Source organism: Tiliqua scincoides, chromosome 4, assembly GCF_035046505.1.
Source record: "Tiliqua scincoides isolate rTilSci1 chromosome 4, rTilSci1.hap2, whole genome shotgun sequence".
Lineage (NCBI taxonomy): Eukaryota > Metazoa > Chordata > Lepidosauria > Squamata > Scincidae > Tiliqua > Tiliqua scincoides.
In genome coordinates this window covers 83,882,991-83,904,369 of record NC_089824.1, presented here as the reverse complement: position 1 = coordinate 83,904,369, position 21,379 = coordinate 83,882,991, and the positions used below count along the sequence as shown (strand labels likewise).

Genomic DNA, 21,379 nt, shown 5'->3' with positions numbered 1-21,379 from the left:
GGGAGGAATGAGAACATGCCAAGGAGGAAAAAATGTTATGGCACAAACAAGAGTTGTTTCGATTGCTATAATGGGCGATTTCATATTGTTGGAGAAAGGAATAGCTTGGGATCAAGTTCAAGACAGGAAAGGTTAGATTCTGAAGTTGTGTTAAAGCCAAACTAGGACTGTATTTCTAAGCCGTAGGATGAGAATGGAAGCCCACCCAAAGAATGAGAAATGTTAAGATTTACACCACAACACGTGCGATCAGCCAAATGACTAAGGAAGCCACTTTTCCATTTAAAAGCTGTAATTTGACTGATCAAGCCAAGCAATTTGTGGCAGCAAACTTTTTTTCAAGTATTTTTGCCTACACAGACAAACTTCTGCTCTACCTATGTTATAGCCATATACACAACTGACAAAGTCCTCCTAAGCCACAAACAGCTTCAAATGACTTCTGCAATGATTACAGGCAACGTACAGTTTTAGATACAATGTGGCAAGTTTTCCTCATCTACATGTGATACTCCAGGAAAAGTTCACACGAAATTAATGTTAGAAAATTTTCAGAAATAGCTACACTATCTTCCAAAGGCAAGAAACCTTTTATTATATGAGATACCAATCTTACCTGCTTGTCGTTAACAGAGTACTGCTCAATTTCTCTTTTTGCCTCTAACAGCCGGTTCTGGAATTAAACACACATTTGGGACATTCTACTAAAATAATTAAGTTTAGCAAAATTACAGTATTTTGGTTTATTTTGTAAGTAGTATCCTTTTATTGCCTGTAGGAAAGGTTTTTTAATTACTGCACAGCAACTAAAATTCAGGACTTGTAGGATGCAATATTTGTATACTTGTATCCTACTGAAGTTCCTGAATTTTAGTTACATATATGAACTTGAAATTTAACTTTATAAGTAAAGGCATATGCAGCATTAGTTATTATTTCTAGCTTATCAGCTCCACATTAATACAGCTCTGCTAGAACTGCCTACAACACACATTAATAAGCAAGACTGCTCTTGAAGGCCAATTGGAAACTACAACCAAATGCAGAATGCTGACACAATTCTTAACTGGTATCATAGTATGATCATGTTACACTGATATAGCTGCCAGGCCATTTCTGATGCAATTCATGGTGCTGGTCTGTTACCTTTAAAGCTCTAAATGGACAAAGAACCACCTTCCATTGAATGAAACAATCTTTTGAGGTCTTGTACAGGGGTCCTTCTCCACCAGCAGAAGTTCAACTGGCAGTTATAAGGGAGAGGGCCTCTTCATGGTGACACTTCAACAACTCCCTACTGTTGGAGATCAGGACAGCAAATAAATTTTGCTTTGCAAAATGTAACAAAGATAAACAAAGGTAATGAGAGCGTGGGGAAGCATGGATCTGCAGATACCTGGGATGCCTGTATTTTGCACTCTGCTGTACAGGAAAGCATAGACCCAGGGCCTAGGAGAGGGGGGTAAAGGGGGCAATTTGTACCCGGGCCCAGGGTCAAAAAGGGGGCCCAGAAATTTCATAGGATCTTACATTTTCCTATCTATTCAGACTTGTTGCCTGCATGGGATGCTGGGGACAATATCACAAACATGCAGCTGCAGCTACTGGCAAGCCATATATACTTAGGTTTTCTGTATTGCTATATTTATCTGCCAATGCCACGTGGGTGGGTAGACCAGGGTTCAGAAGACTTTTTCAGCCATCTCCACCCTTCCCCGATCCTGTTTTGCCCCTCCCTGTCCCCATTCTGCTTGCCCATCATCATTCTCCCCCACTCTGTTCCCCCCCCCCTTTGCAAAGGGGCCCAAAATAAACTTTCTACCCCCTGATAAAATTCCTCTCAGAGGCCCTGCACAGACCAAGATTAGCTCAGAAAGTTACAAGACAAGGAAAGAAACTATCCTGTGCTCACAAATGTAGAGTGGATGTGTAACATTCACGAGTGGTAGATACTATAGGGAAGATGAGCAAGATGTTCCTAACAAATGGTCCTTACACTTTATGCATAGGAGAAACTTTTGTAGCATCTGGAGGGGAATTTTTAAAGTGGATTCACAAGTCACTTACACATCTGTTTCAGTGCAGCATTTAAAGGCAGTGGCAAACTTAAAAATATGTTATTTTCCCCACATTCTTTAAGCAAATAAGAGCAGGGAAAAACCTGGAAGTCTCTTTGCTTTCCAATGGACTCAGTCACAACCAACTTTAGCTGAATGGGAGCCAAAAAATTTTACTACTTAATTAAAATAGTAGAGCTTCAGCTTTATTATTATTGTTTAAATAATTCTAAAACCTCTCATTAATACCTTGAGGGCACCATAATTCTTAAATAAGCATGTTTAAAGTTTACCTCATCTCTTGCAAGCAGTGTTATAAAGGCACCTTTCTTAAAGCATTCAATAGCAATGCCTTTTCCAATCCCGCTGGAGCCACCAGTTATCTTTTAAGAAAAGAAAAAGTGCATATTAACAATACTTATATACCGCTTTTCAACACAATTTCACCAAGTGGTTTACAGAGAACGGCATATAGATTTAACAATACTGATGACAAGATTACAAGCTTCTCTTAGAAGTTAGGAGTCAAATCAAGCCAACTTTCTTCCTCCTGCCCATGCACAATGGAATAACTCCTGCATAATAAAATGCTACAAAAGACTTTCCCTGCTAGCTAAGCTGTGCACAAACACAACTTACTACTGTAATTTCAGCAGTTGTTGCAGAAGTACCACCATAATCAAATAGCTACAGGATGTATGCATGGACAGCACAGCTCATCTTGAGCATCTCCAGGCAATCCTTACATCACTATAAGGGCTGCTGGAGAGAGGATGAAGAGGAATTACTTTGAACAGCCCATAACGAGCCCTGGTATGAAGTTAGCATGTCAAAGACAGTTAGCTAAATTGGCACATCATTACTACCGTATTTATCGGCGTATAACACGCACAGGCGTATAACACGCATCTTCATTTTAAGAGGGAAATTTCAGGAAAAAAATAAGTATTTCTTTGCCCCCACCCCACCTCACCTCCATCTCTTCCCCCACCCCACCTCACCTCACCTCAATCCCTCCCCCTCCCCTCCCCAAAGAAAGGGTCTCCACTTACCATATTCATCAGCTGCCAGCGGCTGTGATAATATGCGGCGGGCGCAGCGCTGACATCACGTCACGACGCTGCGCCGCCGCTAGGCACTATTGTGAACGGGATCCCTTAAAGAGGATTCCGTTCCCTGGACATCGGCTGCCAGCGGCTGTGATAATATGCGGCGGGCGCAGCGCTGACATCACGTCACGACGCTGCGCCGCCGCTAGGCACTACTGGGAACGGGATCCCTTAAAGAGGATTCCGTTCCCTGGACATCGGCGTATAACACGCATACATCATTTGCCCCCTATTTTCAGGGGGAAAAAGTGCGTGTTATACGCCGATAAATACGGTAGGCAGTCATTTAAGTTCAAGCATGGGGAGGGCTGTACCAAGATTGTCTTTTGATACAACTCTACCCATGAATTATCGTGGGCTGGGTTGCAGGCAAATATAAAAAATGTGTGCTCACTAGTCAAATCTATATAAAACTCTCATGCTTCAAACTCTTATTCTATGTATGTTGGATAAATTTATACAAACAAATCAGAGAGCCCATTGCGTCTTAGATGTTGCCTGTGATTTTGATTAAGATCTCCAGATTCAAAATAAAAGTATTCTTTAATCAATAAAATATATAAGCCAACAGTGCACCACTAGCAAAACCACTTACTCCAATAGAATCTCCTGCTCAACCATCCATTCTTGTTATACCACAAGTTTTTCCATCATTTACTTTCCAGAAAAGTCTCCTTTCCTTCATTTTCCTTCTGCCCTAACATTCAGATTCTTCATCTCAAAGGCAGCACATCTAAATGCTGCTATCCAGCTATGCAGCCAGTTCTCATTATCTGTTAGGGTTTGGTTTCTGAAAACCTAGTGAATACTGAATTAGTGGACATTGAACCACTGAGCCTACAGAAAAATGGGGTTAGGTTCCAGGAGACCCTCTTCACCATATACTTTATGAAATTTAAGAACCTGAACCTTAACTTGAAGTCTATGGTGGTGGGTGAAAGCAAAGGCTCATCATTTCCAACATCTGAATGATGCTTCTTCCTCTTTGCTGGATATCCCTCAAAACACTGAAGGTTGCTGGTCCAACAAAGCCTCAGAGTTCAATAGTGAGGACGGAACTGTTCTCCTGTCCACCTATCTCTTAGCTTGCCCCAGCGCTGAAGTAGCCCTCAGGTAGCTTTCCAGAGACCTCTCATTGCCAGGGTTGTGAAAGTTCAGAGATGGTGCCCCAAGATGATGGGGTACCATCTGGAAACAGACACAAATGTTTCTGACAATTCTCCATGGCCCAATATCAAAGTTGATTTGATGTAGCAAACTGACCCAATTCAGATAACTTTCTAAAAAACATGGGGTATAATTGGCTGGATGCAATTACCACAACCCCTTCCCCTGTTGGTTATATACTGTATGGGTACCTCTTCCTCTCCCCCTTGCATCGAACAGATGCTACTTTCTGCTAATTAGGAAGCCACTGTCTTTCTCCTCCTCTAGCAGCCTTTCTTGCCCATTGCTATTCTGAGCCCCCCCCCCCCAGTGCACTGGCACAGTATTCAGATAAGGAGAATAGAGTTGCAGATCACTAGAGGTAGGTGGCAATTCTGCCCCTCACAGATTAACAAATTTGTATATAAAGAGAACTAACTATCTATGCCTTGGTTCGATGAAACACACAAGCATCAAACTGAAACACTGCACAAGCAGTGATGGGCATTTCCTGCAAAATGCTCACTGGTATGTATTGAGATCTGCTTCCCCCCCCCCCCAACTTCCATCTGTTGGTTCTGTGTGCAGGGGGTTTTGCATTGGTCTTGCTGTGATGTCTATATAGAGATCTTCCCTCCCCCACACCTTTCCCCTGTTTTTGCACTGGTACATATGGAGATCTGCCTCCCCCAACTTCCATCTGTTGGTTCTGTGTGCAAGGGGTTTTGCACTGGTCTTGCTGTGATGTCTATATAGAGATCTTCTCTCCCCCCCACCTTTCCCCTGTTTTTGCACTGGTCTGTATAGAGATCTGCTCCCCCCCCCCCACTTGTATTGGAATCAAGGAAGATCTGGTGAGAAGGTAGATGTGGTGTCAGCAGTGGCCCCTTCAAGGGTGAGGCCACTGGCAGGCTTCTCTCCTGTCCATGCATCCCTGGGAATGAGCCGCGTTGACTCTACTGGGACTGACTCGTGAGTAGACCTGGAGAGGAGCCGCTGGCAGGCTTCCCTCCCATCCACGCATCCCTGGGAGTGAGCCCCATTGACTCTACTGGGACTGACTTACCTTTCCCCTGTTTTTGCACTGGTATGTATGGAGATCTGCCCCCCCCCCCAACTTCCATCTGTTGGTTCTGGGTGCAAGGGGTTTTGCACTGGTCTTGTGATGTCTCTATAGAGATCTTCCCCACACCTTTCCCCTGTTTTTGCATTGGTCTGTATAGAGATCTGCTCCCCCCCCCCACTTGTATTGGAATCAAGGAAGATCTGGTGAGGAGGTAGGCTGTGGTGTCAGCAGTGGCCCCTTTAAGGGTAAGGCCTGGGCTTCCAGCAGAGTGTGCTACACAGCTGCAGCCACTTGAAGGCAATAGGGCCCTCAGGGATATAAGAGCACCTGAGGCAGGAAGGGCTCCACATATTTATGTGAGTCAGCCTTTTCCTACATGAAGATCATTAAGTTCCACCATAACTGATGAACATTTGGAAGTGTGCATGAGGCTGGCTGTCAGCAGCTACTGTCCGACTATGCATCCTTGGCTGATTCACTTCAGTGCAAGTCATCAAAGTAAATTCAAGTAATTACAAAAATGTTTACAGTTAATTATGTTGTGTTGTGCAATATTGGCTCATGTGGTTATGCAAGGTACACCAACATACATTGTACACATAAATGTTATATGTTATGATGGCGTGAACATTGTAAAAAAAACTCTGGTAGATCTCCGGGCCTTGCTGGGTTTCAAAGTAGCTCTTGAGCCAAAAAAGTGTGAACACATGTCTTAGATCATCTGGGGGGGGGCCCTTTTGACTGTGCCACCACTAAGAGATGTGAGAGGGGCGGCGGCCTGGAAGAGGGCCTTCTCAGTGGTGGTCCCCGAACTATGGAATACCCTCCCCTTAGAATTGAGAGCTGCTCCCTCGTTGCTAACATTTCGGCATGGACTGAAGACCTTTTTATTTCAAAAAGCTTTTAATTGTTGACAGGCTGGCCGGCCTTCTTGCTTTTTTATATGAGAATCCATGGGGTTTGTTTTTTAGATTTTTAATATTGTAAATTGTTTTAATGATTATTTTTAATGTTGTATTTTAAATTGTAAGCCGCCTTGTGTGCCCTTTGGGCAAAAAGGCAGGGTATAAATAAATAAAATAATAATAATTTTGTAAAAATCTGAAAACTCTGTGGAGGGAACAGACTTGACTCACTGTGCAGTAAGAAAGTTGGGCCTGGACGACCAGAAATCTCCTTTTAATTAAGTGATATGCCAACATAATGGGCAATGCTCCCAATGCTTCTACATCAAGGGTGCCCAAACCCTGGCCCTGGGGCCACTTGCGGCCCTCAAGGCCTCTCTATGTGGCCCTCAGGGAGCCCCTAGTCTCCAGTGAGCCTCTGGCCCTCTCCAGATCTCCAGATTTGTTGGAGTCCACACTGGCCCGACGCAACTTCTCTCAGCATGATGGCTACTGTTTGGCCTCTCGAGTGAGCTGTGGGATGAGGTCTCCCTCCATTGCTTGTTGTTTCACATCTGCGATGCAGTAGCAGCAGCAAAGGAAAGGCCAGCCTTGCTTTGTGCAAGGCCTTTTATAGGCCTTGAGCTATTGCAAGACCTTCATTAATTCATATAAGTTCATTTTAATATATTCATTTATGTATATTTATTCAAATTTGAAATGTAAATTAATTCAGCCCCCAACAGGATGTCAGAGAGATGTGGCCCCCCTGCCAAAAACTTTGGACACCCCTGACATCAATGCCAATTGTCCTTATCTTATGAAGGACTCCTATAGATCCCACTGAGGCAAGCAAATCCTGTAACAGCTCAAATAATAGACTATTAGCCAGAATTTGAAAGTTCCCAGCCAAGCCCTTGTTTCAATTGAATACTGCCCTGTCTCTAAACAGAGGGTGGCATAATTAGCACATTTGGGTAGACCCAAGACTTTCCTCAGAAAAGCAGATTGAATTTGTTCTAAGAAGCAATTCATTGCCTTAATCCAAATTGGAGCACCATACAATCTGGGGGATAATTTTGGCATTGAATACCTTTAGAGATGCAGGGACATAACCCCCCCCCCCCGAAAAATTAAAGCATAAGAAGTTCTGCACCACTGCACCAGCAAGATTTGCCCTGGTTTTACAGTGTCTGGTTCAGGTAAGATTGTATGAAAAATGAATGCCAAGATACATATAACATTCACCTGCTCAATCTGCCTTCCTCTATAAGGCCAGGAGTATTTCTTCCAAGTATTACTAAAGATCATAACTTTTGTTTTATCAAAATTAAGGGAAAGTTTGTTTGTTGTAAGGTAATCTACACATTTAAGAACCAAACATTTTAAGCTAAGATGTTATTGAGATGGCAGAACTGCACTGTCAGCATGTAATAGTAAAGGGACTCAGTGTGAACCCAGCAACGGCTGATGTCCCTCAACTTGACCCAGACAAGAGGCCAAGTCATTTAAAAGGAGACTGAAAAGTATAGGGGCCAAAAACACAGCCCTATTTTACTCCCCCTTCAGAGAAAAGTCTGATCTGACAAGAGGTATTCGAATAAAGGGATATTATTAAAGCAAGAAGGCATCTATCGATATCCAGATTGGTCAATTTAGCCCAGAGCCTGTCCACTGAATGAAAAGCGCTTCTGAGATCCAAAAAGGCTACATATAACCTGTTTCTCAGAACTCTTCCCTTTTCTCCTTCCTAGTTGTTTTGAACGCCATTTATCCACTTGTGCTTGTGGAAAAAGTCGCAATTCTTGAACCCCACTCCTTGAAGCAAGCAGGTTTCTTGAAGTCTGTGAATGTGTATTGGGGAACCAAAAAGAAATCAAGGAATTTCATAACTGTGCAAAAGATATATACATGCTAAATGAGTGTTTCTCAAACTGTGGGTTGGGACCCATTAGGTGGGTTGCGAGCCAATTTCAAATGGGTCCCCATTCATTTCAATGTTTTATTTTTAATACATCAGCCTTAATGTTACCATGCTATGTAACTGCATTTGGGGAAATGTTACAGACATGTACTTTTAACAGGCTACTATGTATATACTTTTAACAAGTATAGTAAATGAGACTTACTCATGGGTTAAGTGTGGATAGGATCGCAGCCTAGGATTGTAAAAAATGTTCCTGCTTGATGATGTCACTTCTGGTGAGTAATGACAGATTTTCATTCTCAAAAGTGGGTCCCAGTGCTAAAACTTTGAGATGCACAGTGCAATACAATTTGAAGTATGCTCCTAGGTAGTATTAAAAGGACTTCTTTAGTTGAAAGTCATAACATTTTTAGTTGTTCCAATAATACATTAACAGACATCTATACTCAGGAAGTGTAAGAATTACAAAAGGATGAAGCTCTAGTCTTTTCCTAGTGAGTTCGAACAACTCTACTCAGATAATTTGAAACAAACCCAAACTAACAGAGAGAAGAGCCAACTTTGTAAATTCTACTCCCAAGTTCTATATGGCCTCCCTGAAAGAGTTCCACACAATGCATCTTAACCACCAAAAGACTACAGAAGCTCCCTGCTTACAAAGATTCAGCCTACAAACACCACTTCTAGCATGCGGGCATGCTACTGATTATGACAGCCAATCAGGAACATTTCCAGTAGCAACCTAAAGGACAGCATCCCAAGTTGAAACTGACAGCAACAGAGCCTGGGACATTACTGTACTTATTAACAAAACAGCTCACAGATAGACCACTGGAACGTAAGTGGTTCGTAAACAGGCGAGCTTCATCTCTACACAGAAATTCTATTTGGCTCACAATAAGCAAGTACTCCTTAAGTAAAATGATTATTCACACTGTCCTAGATGAATGTATTCCATTCTCATAATTGGCACACCTGGAAATAGATGGATGACAGGTTCATACCTCCCTTTGGCACAAAAACAGGAAGTTTGTCCTTTCCTAATGATGATTAACATCTGATTAACAAAATACCTCTAAGCACTACATTCCTGGAAACATTCTCAATCTCATTTAGCTCCAGCTAGTGAAATGTCTGTGTCTTGATCTTTAAGAGGCACAATTCTGCTTTACTTATCACAAGTGTCACCATTACGGCAACCACATTTTTGAAGCTTCAAGCACTTCTACTATCGCCAGGCACCTTCAATAAAGCATTTTAAAATTACACCAAAACTCTATTTTATCTTGCATTACTCCTAATACAAATTACTTCACTACTCCAAGAATGAAGGGAGCCTGCTACAGACCAAGGTTCTATACTTGCATTTGTAAAACTGATATCAGATACAGCATTAGGATACAGGATATAGAATTAGGATATAACTAGGATACAATCAGATACAGGATTAGGATACAATCAGATACAGGATACAGGGCAGGAGGTCTGGTCTAGAGGGTAGGGCCTCCATTAGCCCGAAGATAGCATCAGATGGTCGCCAGTTCAAGGGCACCGGCAGCTCCCTGAACAGCTGAGAATGGCAAGACCTTGAAGCAGATGACAAGCCCAGCTGAGTGATTCCACCTGCTCTTGGTGTGAGCAAGAAGCCTCTTGGCTGCCCTCCATGTGAGAGATGGAGCTGCTTGTCAGCCTGCGTGGGAGAACTGGAGGCCAGAAGTGAGACCAAACCAGGAAGATCCATTCTGAAATGTTGGTTCTTGAAAGAGAGAACCTCTATGATTGTAAAAATCCCCTTGAGGGATTTAGAAACGCCTGCCTATGTAAACCACCCTGAATAAATAACCTCCGTGGGCAGGAGGTCTGGTCCAGAGGGTAGAGCTTCCATTTGCCTGAAGATAACATCCACAAGGTCGCCAGTTCAAGACCATCGGCACTGTGCAACCTTGAAGCAGCTGACAAGCTGAGCCGAGTTATTCCATCTGCTCTGCGCGTGGGAGGATGGAGGCCAGAATGTGAAACCAGACCCGAAAGAAACATCTGAATGTTGTGGTTCTTGAAAGATAGAACCTTCTTTCAATTTTAAAAATCCCTACAGGGATTTAAATAGCCTGCCTATGTAAATCGCCTTGAATAAAGTCTTGAATAAAGACCAAGAAAGGCGGTATATAAATACCATTATTATTATTATTATTATTATTATTATTATTATTATTATTATTAAAGTCAGAGAAGTAATCCAATGACCAGAAAGGTGGTATATAAATACCGAGTTATTAATTATACAGTTATAAAACCACATAAAATTTTGTAAGCTAACATGTTAGTGGTAACGTTTTAACTGCAATAGGTAAACCGTAATAAGTAAATTTCTTGTACCCCAAGGAGTAGTTTTATTGGGAAATTTGAAACCAAACTTGGGGCCCAAACCTATCCAACTTTCCAGTGCCGATCTAGCTGTGCCAATGGGATATGTGCTGCATCCTGGGATGGGGCAGCAGTCATGGAGGCTTCCTCAAGGTATTTGTTCCCTTCCCTCTGAGCTGCATCAGTGTGGGAAAATTGCATACAATTGGTCCTTTAAAGATCAGTGGGTTGGAGCCTAACTTTTGTAGTGCAGCATTATGTGGCTGCAAGCCAAGATGCTACGTTAGCCCCTGCTGTGTAGAAATAAATGTAAAGTCTATTATAAATAAGATCTGATGTGTGTAAAAAGTAACAAGAATGCAATAAACCAAACAGTAAACAAGTAAATTATTTTTCTGGTGACTTGTACCTTATTCAGCCAAAACAGATAAGCACCAACCTAGAACAGTGATTTTCAACCTTTCTCATCTCATGACACACTGACAAAGCACTATATTTGTCAAGTCACACCATCGGTTTTTTGATAATTGACAAGGCACACTACACTGATGGCAGGGGCTTACATCCCCCAGTAGCCCTACTAACAAATGATCCTCCCCCAATTTTCCGTGGCACACCTACAGACCATCTGTAGCACACCAGTGTGCCACAACACAGTGGTTGAAAATGGCTAACCTAGAAACACAAACAAGAACAGCAGCATTTCTTACATCATATTGCCCAAACCTAGCAGTGCATAGCGCTGCCAGAACACGTGTTCTGATGGCACTATACACTTTCTGGCTGTTGCAAAGTGCAACACATTAGAGCTGTGTTTCTTAAACAGTGTTTGATACTTGATATAGTGTCTGGTGGTACTCAAGGGACCACCAGGCCCCTGCTGCCTGGCAGTAAAACCAGCAATGCAATGCAATGGACAGAGGTAGAAGGCTTGGCTCAATAGGCAGAGCTCCAGCATGGCCTCCCATCCACTCAAAGCCTCTTACTGGTGTTTGTTGCATCACATCTGGCTTCCCAATCTGGAAGTAACTGGCAATGACATCCTCACCAATTACTTCTGGTGGTACTTTCAATAGGTGCACTATGCAAAGTGGTATGGCGGGTGACAAAACAGAAAAGATGCACTAGCTAAAATGGCGCTGGGAGTAGGTGGGAATGGGCAGAGCAGGTGGGGACAAGGGCAGAACAGGGCAGCAATTTCAGCTGCAGTAGTGCATGCCAAAACCCATACCTCCTTCCCAGTCTTGATTCCATTTGTGGATCTACGCAGACTTGTGCCAGCGATATTGCTAGCACAGGTCTAAGTAGACCCAGCAGTACACTGAGCATGTATAGACTGGGGCAAATATTCCCTTAGCACAAGGAGTCTCTGGAGGCAAAATCTCCCCTGTGGGATGCAGCAGGTGCCACACTGGCGCCACTGCATCACCACAATGTGAGTTAGAGGAGTGGGCAATCCAAAATTTTAATATACTCAACAGCATTTTTAGATAATAGTTATTAAGACATTTCCAGAACCACTCTGGATCTGCTATAGTCACCAACAGGCTATCAATACTGAGTATTAATAAAAAGCATTTCAAAAGTTCAAAACAGTTCATAGAGACAAGAAAGCTGTCTTTCCAGCTTTGAACAGGGCTATGCATGCAGATAAGCAGCTGTCATAGACTGCCATACACTTATCACTTCCCTTTGTTTTCTCACTCTCTCCATGGAGGTTCTGTTCCCTTTGTTATCTTTCCTTCTATGGACCTAGGCATTTACAACTAGAAAGGAGTGCAGATCAGTGATAAAGTATTGGCTCTATCACCACCCTCCTATGGAGAGCAGCCTGGCATGTGCGCTGTGCAGGCAGACGTGATACAACAGAGCCTGGTTCTCTTTGCGCCATCTCAAGCAGGATACTATGGAGAAGGTACAAAGACTGGCTAAAAAGCGATCACGGACATTATAGATTGATGGGAAAAGGGTGAGGAGTGGGACTGGGAGTATCTCTAATACCACCCAGAAAGTTACAACATCTTAAGCAAGTTTAATAAGGATGAGGTTACTGAATTCCTAGGTTCAATTACTGGCATGGGCAGATGGGGCTGGAATTTATGTTAACAGACCCTGATTTAGAATCTAAGGCAGCCATTTTCAACCACTGTGCCATGGCACACTGGTGTGCTGTGAACGGTCTGCAGGTGTGCTGTGGGAATTTGGGGGAGGGTCATTTATTAATAGAACCATTGGGGCATGTGAGCCTCCCACCAACAGTATGATGTGCCTTGACAATTTTAGTACCTTGTCAGTGTGCCATGAGATGCAAAAGGTTGAAAATCACTGGCTATATCAATCTATATAGGTGTGCCCCAGTATCCGCAGGGGTACTTGTCCCAGAACCTCTCATGGATACCTGAATCTGCAGATACCAGGGAAACCCCCCCCCCACTCAGGAGGAACTTCTGTGCCCCACAGAAGGGCCCCATCCACCTTGGGCCCCAAAATGGCCATTTAAAAAGTCACTTCCAATTTTTTCATAAAACCAGAAGTGACATTTTTATGTCTTTAAAAGGCATTAAGACAGCTGGAGAAATGCAGGGCCAGGCAAGCACAGCTTTCCTTGCCTTTGGAGGGTGCAGAGGAGACCACCCACACCTGCAGTTAACTGAAACTGTGGATACAAGATCTGTGCATACAGCCCCCCCCCACCCCACACACACTTTCCTGCGAGTTAAGCCTCACTGAATGCAATGGTACTTATTTCTAAGGAGACAAATCTGTGCTGTAAATCTATGTTTTCAAAGAGTTTGCAGAATACCTAGCTTTCATTAGATAGAAGATATTTTTAGTGAGTATCACTCACTCCCTAATTCACAAATGTGTAGATTTTAAGAAATGTAAGCAGTAAAGCCAAATGGTCATGAAATATTACATGACATGTATGACAATTTTATGTAAAGGTTAAGCATATACAAGATAAATACAAGTCACAACAGCAATAATCACTGGCAACAAAATCCTTCTAGAGTTGCCTAGAAGGATTACATTACATGCCTACATTAATCTGTAATGTAACAGGGTTAGGTGTATGACACAGAAAGTGTTTTCCTGTAAAAATCTATTACAGGGCATGCTTGAAGTACAATACTAGGTTTCTATCAGCATTCTTCCAAACATGAGTTCATCAGAGTATCGGCTGTACTACTGTCCTGTGTTTCATAAGCATCTGCACACTGCACGCATTACCAGAATTGCTTCTAGTGAACACATTTTTCATATATGGCTGAATATGGTATATATTGCAGTGTAATGGGAGTAGGAATTGTTCAGGGAGTTCTCTTAGTGCTTCATTCAAAAAAGTCAAGTACTATACATGCCGATTATACAGTTCTTTACCATTCCTGAACAATATACCACCTGCTCGCCTTAGTTATGATGCATGAGCCAGTGGCATAGCTAAGTCATTTGACAGCCAGGACCCATAAATTTTGTTACCACCCTTCCTCTAAGGGGCCCAGAATGGTATGCATGCTTCCTCCCTTGTTTTGTCCTCACAACCACCCTGTGAGGTAGGTGATAGTAAGAGTCATTACATTGATTGAATAATGGTCAGAAAATAAATGCAGTGAATATTTCCCCACACGAAATGGATGAAATTCTGCATCAAATAGTACATAACCCTTTATGGCTCGGGTCTGGGATATTTGAGGGACCGCCTCCTTCCCTACAATCCTACCCATGCTCTTAGATCATCTGGGGGGCCCTTTTGACTGTGCCGCCACTAAGATGTGAGGAGGGTGGCAGCCAGGAAGAGGGCCTTCTCGGTGGTGGCCCCTGAACTGTGGAATACCCTCCCCTTAGAATTGAGAACTGCTCCTTCGTTGCTAACATTTCGGCGTTGACTGAAGATTTTTTTATTTCAAAAAGCTTTTAATTGTTGTCAGGCTGGCTGGTGTTCTTGCTTCTTTATATGAAAATCCATGGGGTTTTGTTTGTTTTTTAGATTTTTAATTATTGTAAATTGTTTTAATGATTGTTTTTAATGTTATATTTTAAATTGTTTGTAAGCTGCCTTGTGTGCCCTTTGGGCAAAAAGGCGGGGTATAAATTAATAAAACAACAACAACATGATGGTATTATTCCTAAAAGCCACGATTTCCAAAGTTTTGGTCACTAGGGTGTCATGCCCTCCGAGGTGGTTTCATTGGTCAGTTTTGAGTAAAGGCAGTGGTTCTCAAACATTTAACACTGGGATCCACTTTTTAGAGTGACAATCTGTCTGGGATCCATCAAAGTTATGTCAGGGCTGGAAGTGACATAATCAAGCAAATTAAAATAATTAAATTAAAGAAAAACAAATGAGACGCCAGCTCTGTTCCACTAAGTGAATTTTCTCTGTAACCTGCCTGCAACACTCCCCCGCCCCCGAATCAGTAAGATGTTCAGCCCTACCCAGTGCCCAGTTCAATTTAAATTCTTATATTTAAACCATATCACTGTCAGGACCCACCAGAAAAAAATCACCTTACCAGCTCAAGCCTCTGCCTTATTCTTTTTATGGTGGGGTGCCTTCTGGAGCATTTGTTGAACTCCATATTCATCAGATCAGGACCATACTGGTAGCCTTGCATTCCCCTTTGCCTGACCTGCCCAGGAGCCAAGGCACGTTTGCTTAATCACAAGTAAACACAACCATGTGGCTTAGTTTCACTTTTCACAAGGCTCAATACAGTCATCCGCTTGGAGGGAGAGATTTCCTTCCCAGGTGTTTTTGGGGGGCTGCATTCATCGGATTGTGGCCATTCTGGTGTTGATGGATTCCTCTCAACGTGCCCTTCTGATGGACTAAGGCAAGTTTGCCTACTCACAAGTAAACACAATATGGCTAAATTTCACTTTCCAAAGGGCTCCACCCATTTTTGTTTTCTGGTTGTAACTCTCAATACAATTGAGGTATTTCACTCTGGTGTTCCATTGCATTCTGCTGTAAATTCCACATCAAATGGTATATAACATGATGGAATTACTCCTCAAAACATGATTTTAGCAATCTTGGTCACTTGAGGTGTCACACACCCCCCCAAGGCTGATACCTAGGACCCCTTGCCCCTCATGAGCTACACCACAGGCATGAGCTGTACTTCACTTACTGTCTAGGAGTCAGACTGGTCATTGACCATTTTAAGATTACAATGGTTATATACTGCTTGGATTGTTAACTGTTCTGCAAAATGGGAAAGAGGAATCAGAGGGAACCTTTCTGGCAACTAGATTTGCACAAACCGCTCAGTAGAGCTTTCAGCTCTTTTCCTTGTCTTGCTAACAACCAGGAACATAAAGGTATTTCAGGTCCCAAGGCACCAAATACAATCATTCCCAGCATCAGTCCCCTACAGGGCTAAACAAGCGTTCAAATTCCTAGGTATTAGCATCACATTTCTCTGTACCTGAGCCATCAACTGTACTTGGGATTTTCCTAGCACCAGTCAGGTCTTTATAACCTTCAGGCTTAGGAGCACGTAAATTAGCACAGCCTGACACCTAAGGAAGGCACTTAAGAAATTTAAAATAGCAAAATCTTTGTTCACTGAGCAAATGCATCATAGAATGATTTTTTTCCCTAATCTCCCTCCTCAAAACTTCTTATTCCCCCCACCTGTTATAACATAGTCTTTGAAAAGAGCAAGGACTCATGGCTTTTTCCCCCGCCAGTTTTTCCCCCCTTAAATGCATATCAAGACTGAACAGAAGACAAGTTGTGATTCCAGTGTTTTTCATATCCGCTTTGGGTCTCTCTAATGTTAGAGGACTAATGATGACTGACAGGAGCATTTCAAGTACAAGGGAAACATTTTATCTAGGATTGGCTCTGGGTACAAACTATACCTTCTCAGGAGAATTGCATTATACAAACATAATCCCTATAATTAGGTAGGACACTGTGTGCCACAATTCTCGACAACAGTGTATCTCAAACTTGAGGGAGTTTCACTCCCTCAGTAAGTCTTTGTGGGGGAAGGGCTGCAGGACTGCTCTCCACTTTTACGTAGGTAGTGTTGCTGGAGGTTGCAGGAAGTGCGGGGACCCCCGCACAGCACACCCCAAGGCTTTGAACATTCAGTAAAAGCAGGCACAAAGCACCTCCCACAAGGTGAATGCAGCACAACTTCTGCAGCCTGCTGCAGCCCTACCTACATAAAAGGTAAGTGAAAGCAACCCTCCCTCACCCCCCAAAGGGATACAATTCTGGGGAGCACTTCCCTGCCTCTCTCCTTCCCCCGCCCCTTAAAGGAACAGAAGTACCTTTACACTTGCAGGTTTTCAAACTCCCAGGGAGTTTGAGAGCAGCAGTAAGTTCTTGCAGGAGCAGGGGGGAGAGGCAGTGGGGGCGGGGGAAGGCAGAGGCATGATCCCCAGGATTGCACCACTCAGGGGGGCTGCAGGGGCTTGGGTACACTTACTAGAGCCTCCTGCAGCCTCCCAGAGGTGTGGGAAGCCCTGTGCAGCTGTCCACAGGGCTCACTGATGCATCAAAAGTGAAAGTGGAACAATTGCACTCCACTTCCAGTTTAGCTGAAGCAGAGCGCGATAGTCTCCACTTTCATTTGTGAAGCTTCAGGGAGTGCTGTGGGCAGCTGTGTAGGGCTCCCTGCACCCCGAGGAGGCTGCAGGAGGCTCTGGCAAGCGTACCCAAGCCCCTGCAGCCTCCCTGAGCATACCCAAGCTCCAGCAGCCTCCTCCCTGCCCCGCCCCTTAAGGGGAAACAGGCCAGGGCCCACAGGTTGGGGTATCGCGACACCCTAGTCTGAAAAGCCCTGCTTTACACGAACTGGTGGGTCATGACCCACCAGGTTGAAACCCACTGCTCTACAAATTCAATAACTGAACAAAGTCTCTTTGCAAGGAAGCAGCATAGCGTGGCAAGAAAAAAATGAAAGTCCTTCCAGGCCTGGAGCGGTAAAGGACTGGGCACATGAGGCAAAGGCATTATGAAACGCATATTGCAACAACTGTATTGCAACTGTATTACTGAAATACATGCACACGTAGACTGGAAACTCTTATGGCTGAAATCACATGAATATAAAACATTCCATGATAATGCGAAGTCCCCTAGCAAGTGGTACAAGAGACTAACACACATCAATAGAAGAATTAACAAAGCAGCATTCTTTCCTCCTGGTGTCCTCTGAGGAATGCAAGGCATTCCACCCACTATGGCAGGGGTGGCCAAACTGTGGCTCGTGAGCCACATGTGGCTCTTTGACATATAATGTGCTGTACTTAAATATATTGGCTGAGCTCCTTTTTGCATCACAATTAATATAAAAGGTCAATAAAAAAATTTAAGCTTTTGATTATTTACCAGGAATAAACTGAGAGTCCATCAGATTATACCACAAGTTTAATGTTCATGGTGAGTAAATATATTTAAGAATTTAAATGCTTCTTAAATATCGTGGCTCTCATGTCTAGCAAGTTTGGCCACCCCTACACTATAGCAACTGACATGGCATACTTCCCTTTCCCTCCAGGACAAAACAAATTTTAAAAGTATGAATAAATGTAGTTGCCTGTTTATACAGCCAAAATACAAACGTTCTCAGAACTAGATAGTCCTATTCTGTATGAACAAGAGAGGTTGTTTCAGGAATGGGCATATTCCAAACCTCCTTATTAGCAACCAAGGTACAGGTGCTGCTGGTACAAGGAGATGATTGGGGTATCTCCACTTAGAAAGTTAGTCAGAACAGTATTAGGGTCTAATCCTATCCAACTTTCCAGTGCTGGTGCAGTTGTGCCAGTGCAGTGTGGGCTGTATACTGTGGTGGAGGGACAGACATTGGGGCCTTCTCAAGTTATGGGAACATGTGTTCCCTTACCATGGGGCTGCATTGTGGCTACACCGAAGCTAGAAAGTTGAATAGGATTGGGCTCTTAGGGCCAAATCCTATACAATTTTCCAGCACCAGTACAGTCGTGCCAATGCAGCATGTGCTGCATCCTGCGGTGCAGGGGGAGGGACAATCATTGAGGCCTTCTCCAGGTAAGGGAACATTTGTTCCCTTTCCTCAAGGCTACATTGAGGCTGCACTGGCAAGTTGGATAGGATTGGGCCCTTAGTCTCCTATAAAAAAGGGCAGAAGAATCTATTAGCCATTATAGGATATAGAAACAAATTAACAGGAGAGGGACATAAACATTCTGAGTTCAGATGCTTTGAAAACATGCATCTACCTTGCTTATCTATCCTACTTCATCCAAGTTCATAATTAAGGGCAGTCCACAGTACATCAAGGAACACCTCCTCCCATAAAAGCCTACCTATCCTTTGTGGTCAGCACCAGCAGCTGTACACTACATAGTCCCCCACTCACCAAAAGTTTTCTGCTACTGCCACTGTTGCAGTGGTTTTTACTCATTTGTTCATAATTCCATCTGGGAGCTGTCTGATGGCCTGGCATCAGACAGAAAAGCAGCATGTCAATATTAAATATATTTCTTTGCAAATATATTTCTTTTCAGAACAGTGTTCTGAAACAATATTGTCATGCAACTTGCACTCTCATGAAGTTCTTCAGTAAGTAACCTTGCTCTGCATACCTGCCTGCACTGGATGATTCACAAGTACATTAAACCTGAAAGGCTGTACAATTTACTAGCAATCTCAGATTGTGGTAACTGCATGTCTAGACTTAGGACCACAAATAGCTCTTTTAAACCAAGAGTGCCTAGTCTTCATTAACAGAAAACCAGGCTAAAACTCTTGCCTTCTGTGAACCTTGAGAGTAGACATGACTTACTTCCAAGTAGACATGCATATGATTGGGCTCTGAGGCTCCAACCCTATCCACACTTCCCCCCCCCCCACTGTTTTTCATAACCACTTTGGGTCTCTCTAATGTTAGCGGGCTGATGATGACTGACAGGAGCATTTGCAAGTACCAGGGAAACATCTGATCTAGGATTGGCTCTGGGTACAAACTACCTTTTCATGAGAATTGCATTATAAGATGATGTGCATGACAGAAGATAATCACAAGTCATATAAACTCCAAAGGCATAAACCCTACCTAAAGTCACCAGGGCCTGTATTAAAGCGTTTAGATTGTCTGTCCTTGATTGTAAGATGACATTTGCTTGTAATTATTTGCACAGCATAGTATTATTTACCTCCCACTGCTCATGCCTAAGCAACTCTGGGTCACTCTTATTGCACATTACAAATGTAAAAACAGGATAATGAATGCCTAAAGCCCAGGTACCTACCGAAGCAGTAGCAGCAGCAGGTTTCAGATGGCAGAGAAGAGCAAGACACACAGAACAACCCCTCCCTGCATGCACTTTGCCCACACAGAGGCCCAACTCATATGATCCTCTCCTCCTTCCAAAACTGGGAGAGGTTCATACAAACCATACAGAATGCATGGAGTGTGCATTATTTTAGCAGCACAGTGGAGGGAAGTGACATGCCCTTCATGCTACTCCTAGCTGTTTTTTCTTCTTTCAGAAGAGGAACTTCTCCACAAACTGCTTTGCTTTAGGCTAAATGCAGGACAGCTTCTTCAAAGTTTTTGCAATTCCTACTCAAGAGATACACCCCACCCTCACCACAACATACGTGTACCCCAATTGTGCATGCAGTTAGACCAACCATTTTCAAGCACTGTGCCGCGGCACACTGGCGTGCCGCAGACGGTCCTAAGAACATAAGAAGAGCCCTGCAGGATGAGGCGCAGGTCCCACCTAGCCCAGCTTCCTGTGGCTCACAAGGCGCTTGCAGCTCGCAGGTGTGCCACAGGACAATCACTAAGTAGTAGAGCCCCAGGGGGATGCGGCCCCCACCAGCAGCACGATGGGCCACAGCAGTGGTTCAGAAGGCGATGGTGAGCCCTGAGCAATAGGGCGCCTCGCCAGCCACAGGCGGGCAGTGGCTGAGTCAGAAGGAAGAGCACAGGAGCGAGGGGCAGCGTCGGCTCTCCCGCAGCCCCCGCCCCGCCAGAAGAAGGGGACCGCTCACCACGACGTGCGCGCCGGACAGCGACAGGGGCTTGGGGCTAACCATGGTCGACACCACGTAGAACAGCAGCAGGAGGAAGGCCACGACGGCCGCCGCCGCCGCCAGCAGCACCACCGGCCAGAACATTCCCGCGCTGCGCAGGAGCCGCTTAACGTGGCAGAGAGACTCGCTCCCGAGACGTCCGCGGGACCGACTGAGCGGAGCGGGCGAAGGCGCCTCCAGAAGAAGGGGGAGGAACGCGCCGCCATTGGTCGGCGGGAGGACCCGGCCTCGGCCTGATTGGCTGCGCGCGCCGAGGGCGAGGACGGCGAAGGCGACGGGTGACGTCCGGCGCTCCCATTGGCCCTCCGTTGGCAACGCTGGCAGGGTGGGTTCCCGACTGTGGGGATGGAGGCGAAAACGGTCGCTCGCTGCAGCTCGCGCGCAGACCACACCCCGCGCTGGCGCTTAGGCTGCGGAACGGCGAGTGCGGCTCGCTCCCGGGGGGCCCTGCGCTGAGGTGGCCGCCTCCACCCCACCCCCCGCGGGCGCAGGACCATCTGAGGCGCTCCCTGGTCGCCGCTTGTTGCGAAGCGAGAGACCGTCGTGTGACAGCCCGACCCTGGCCACGCTTACCTGGGAGTAGGCCCCATTGACTCTGATGGGACTTACTTCTGAGTAGACATGCATGTGATGGGGCTCTGAGGCTCCAACCCTATCCGCACTTGCCTGGGAGTAAGCCCCATTGACTTACTTCTGAGTAGACGTGCCTAGGTGGGGGGGGGGAGATGTTGGGAGTATTTGTTGTTTTTGCTCTCCTGATTTCTGTGGGTGTTCAGAT

At 44.5% G+C, this 21,379-nt stretch overlaps 1 protein-coding gene across 1 annotated transcript in view; it reads right to left on the bottom strand.

Moving 5' to 3' along the window:
• KDSR (3-ketodihydrosphingosine reductase) overlaps positions 1–20,738 on the bottom strand; it is a 39,968-nt gene extending 19,230 nt beyond the window's left edge. Inside the window, exons 1-3 of the mRNA XM_066626192.1 lie at positions 20,560–20,738; positions 2,351–2,440; positions 617–673 (exon numbers count right to left, since the gene is read on the bottom strand). Of these exons, the coding sequence (XP_066482289.1) occupies positions 617–673; positions 2,351–2,440; positions 20,560–20,685 (273 nt within the window). The 5' untranslated portion in view covers positions 20,686–20,738. The remainder of the gene's footprint in view (positions 1–616; positions 674–2,350; positions 2,441–20,559) is intronic.
• Positions 20,739–21,379: the final 641 nt, after the last annotated feature.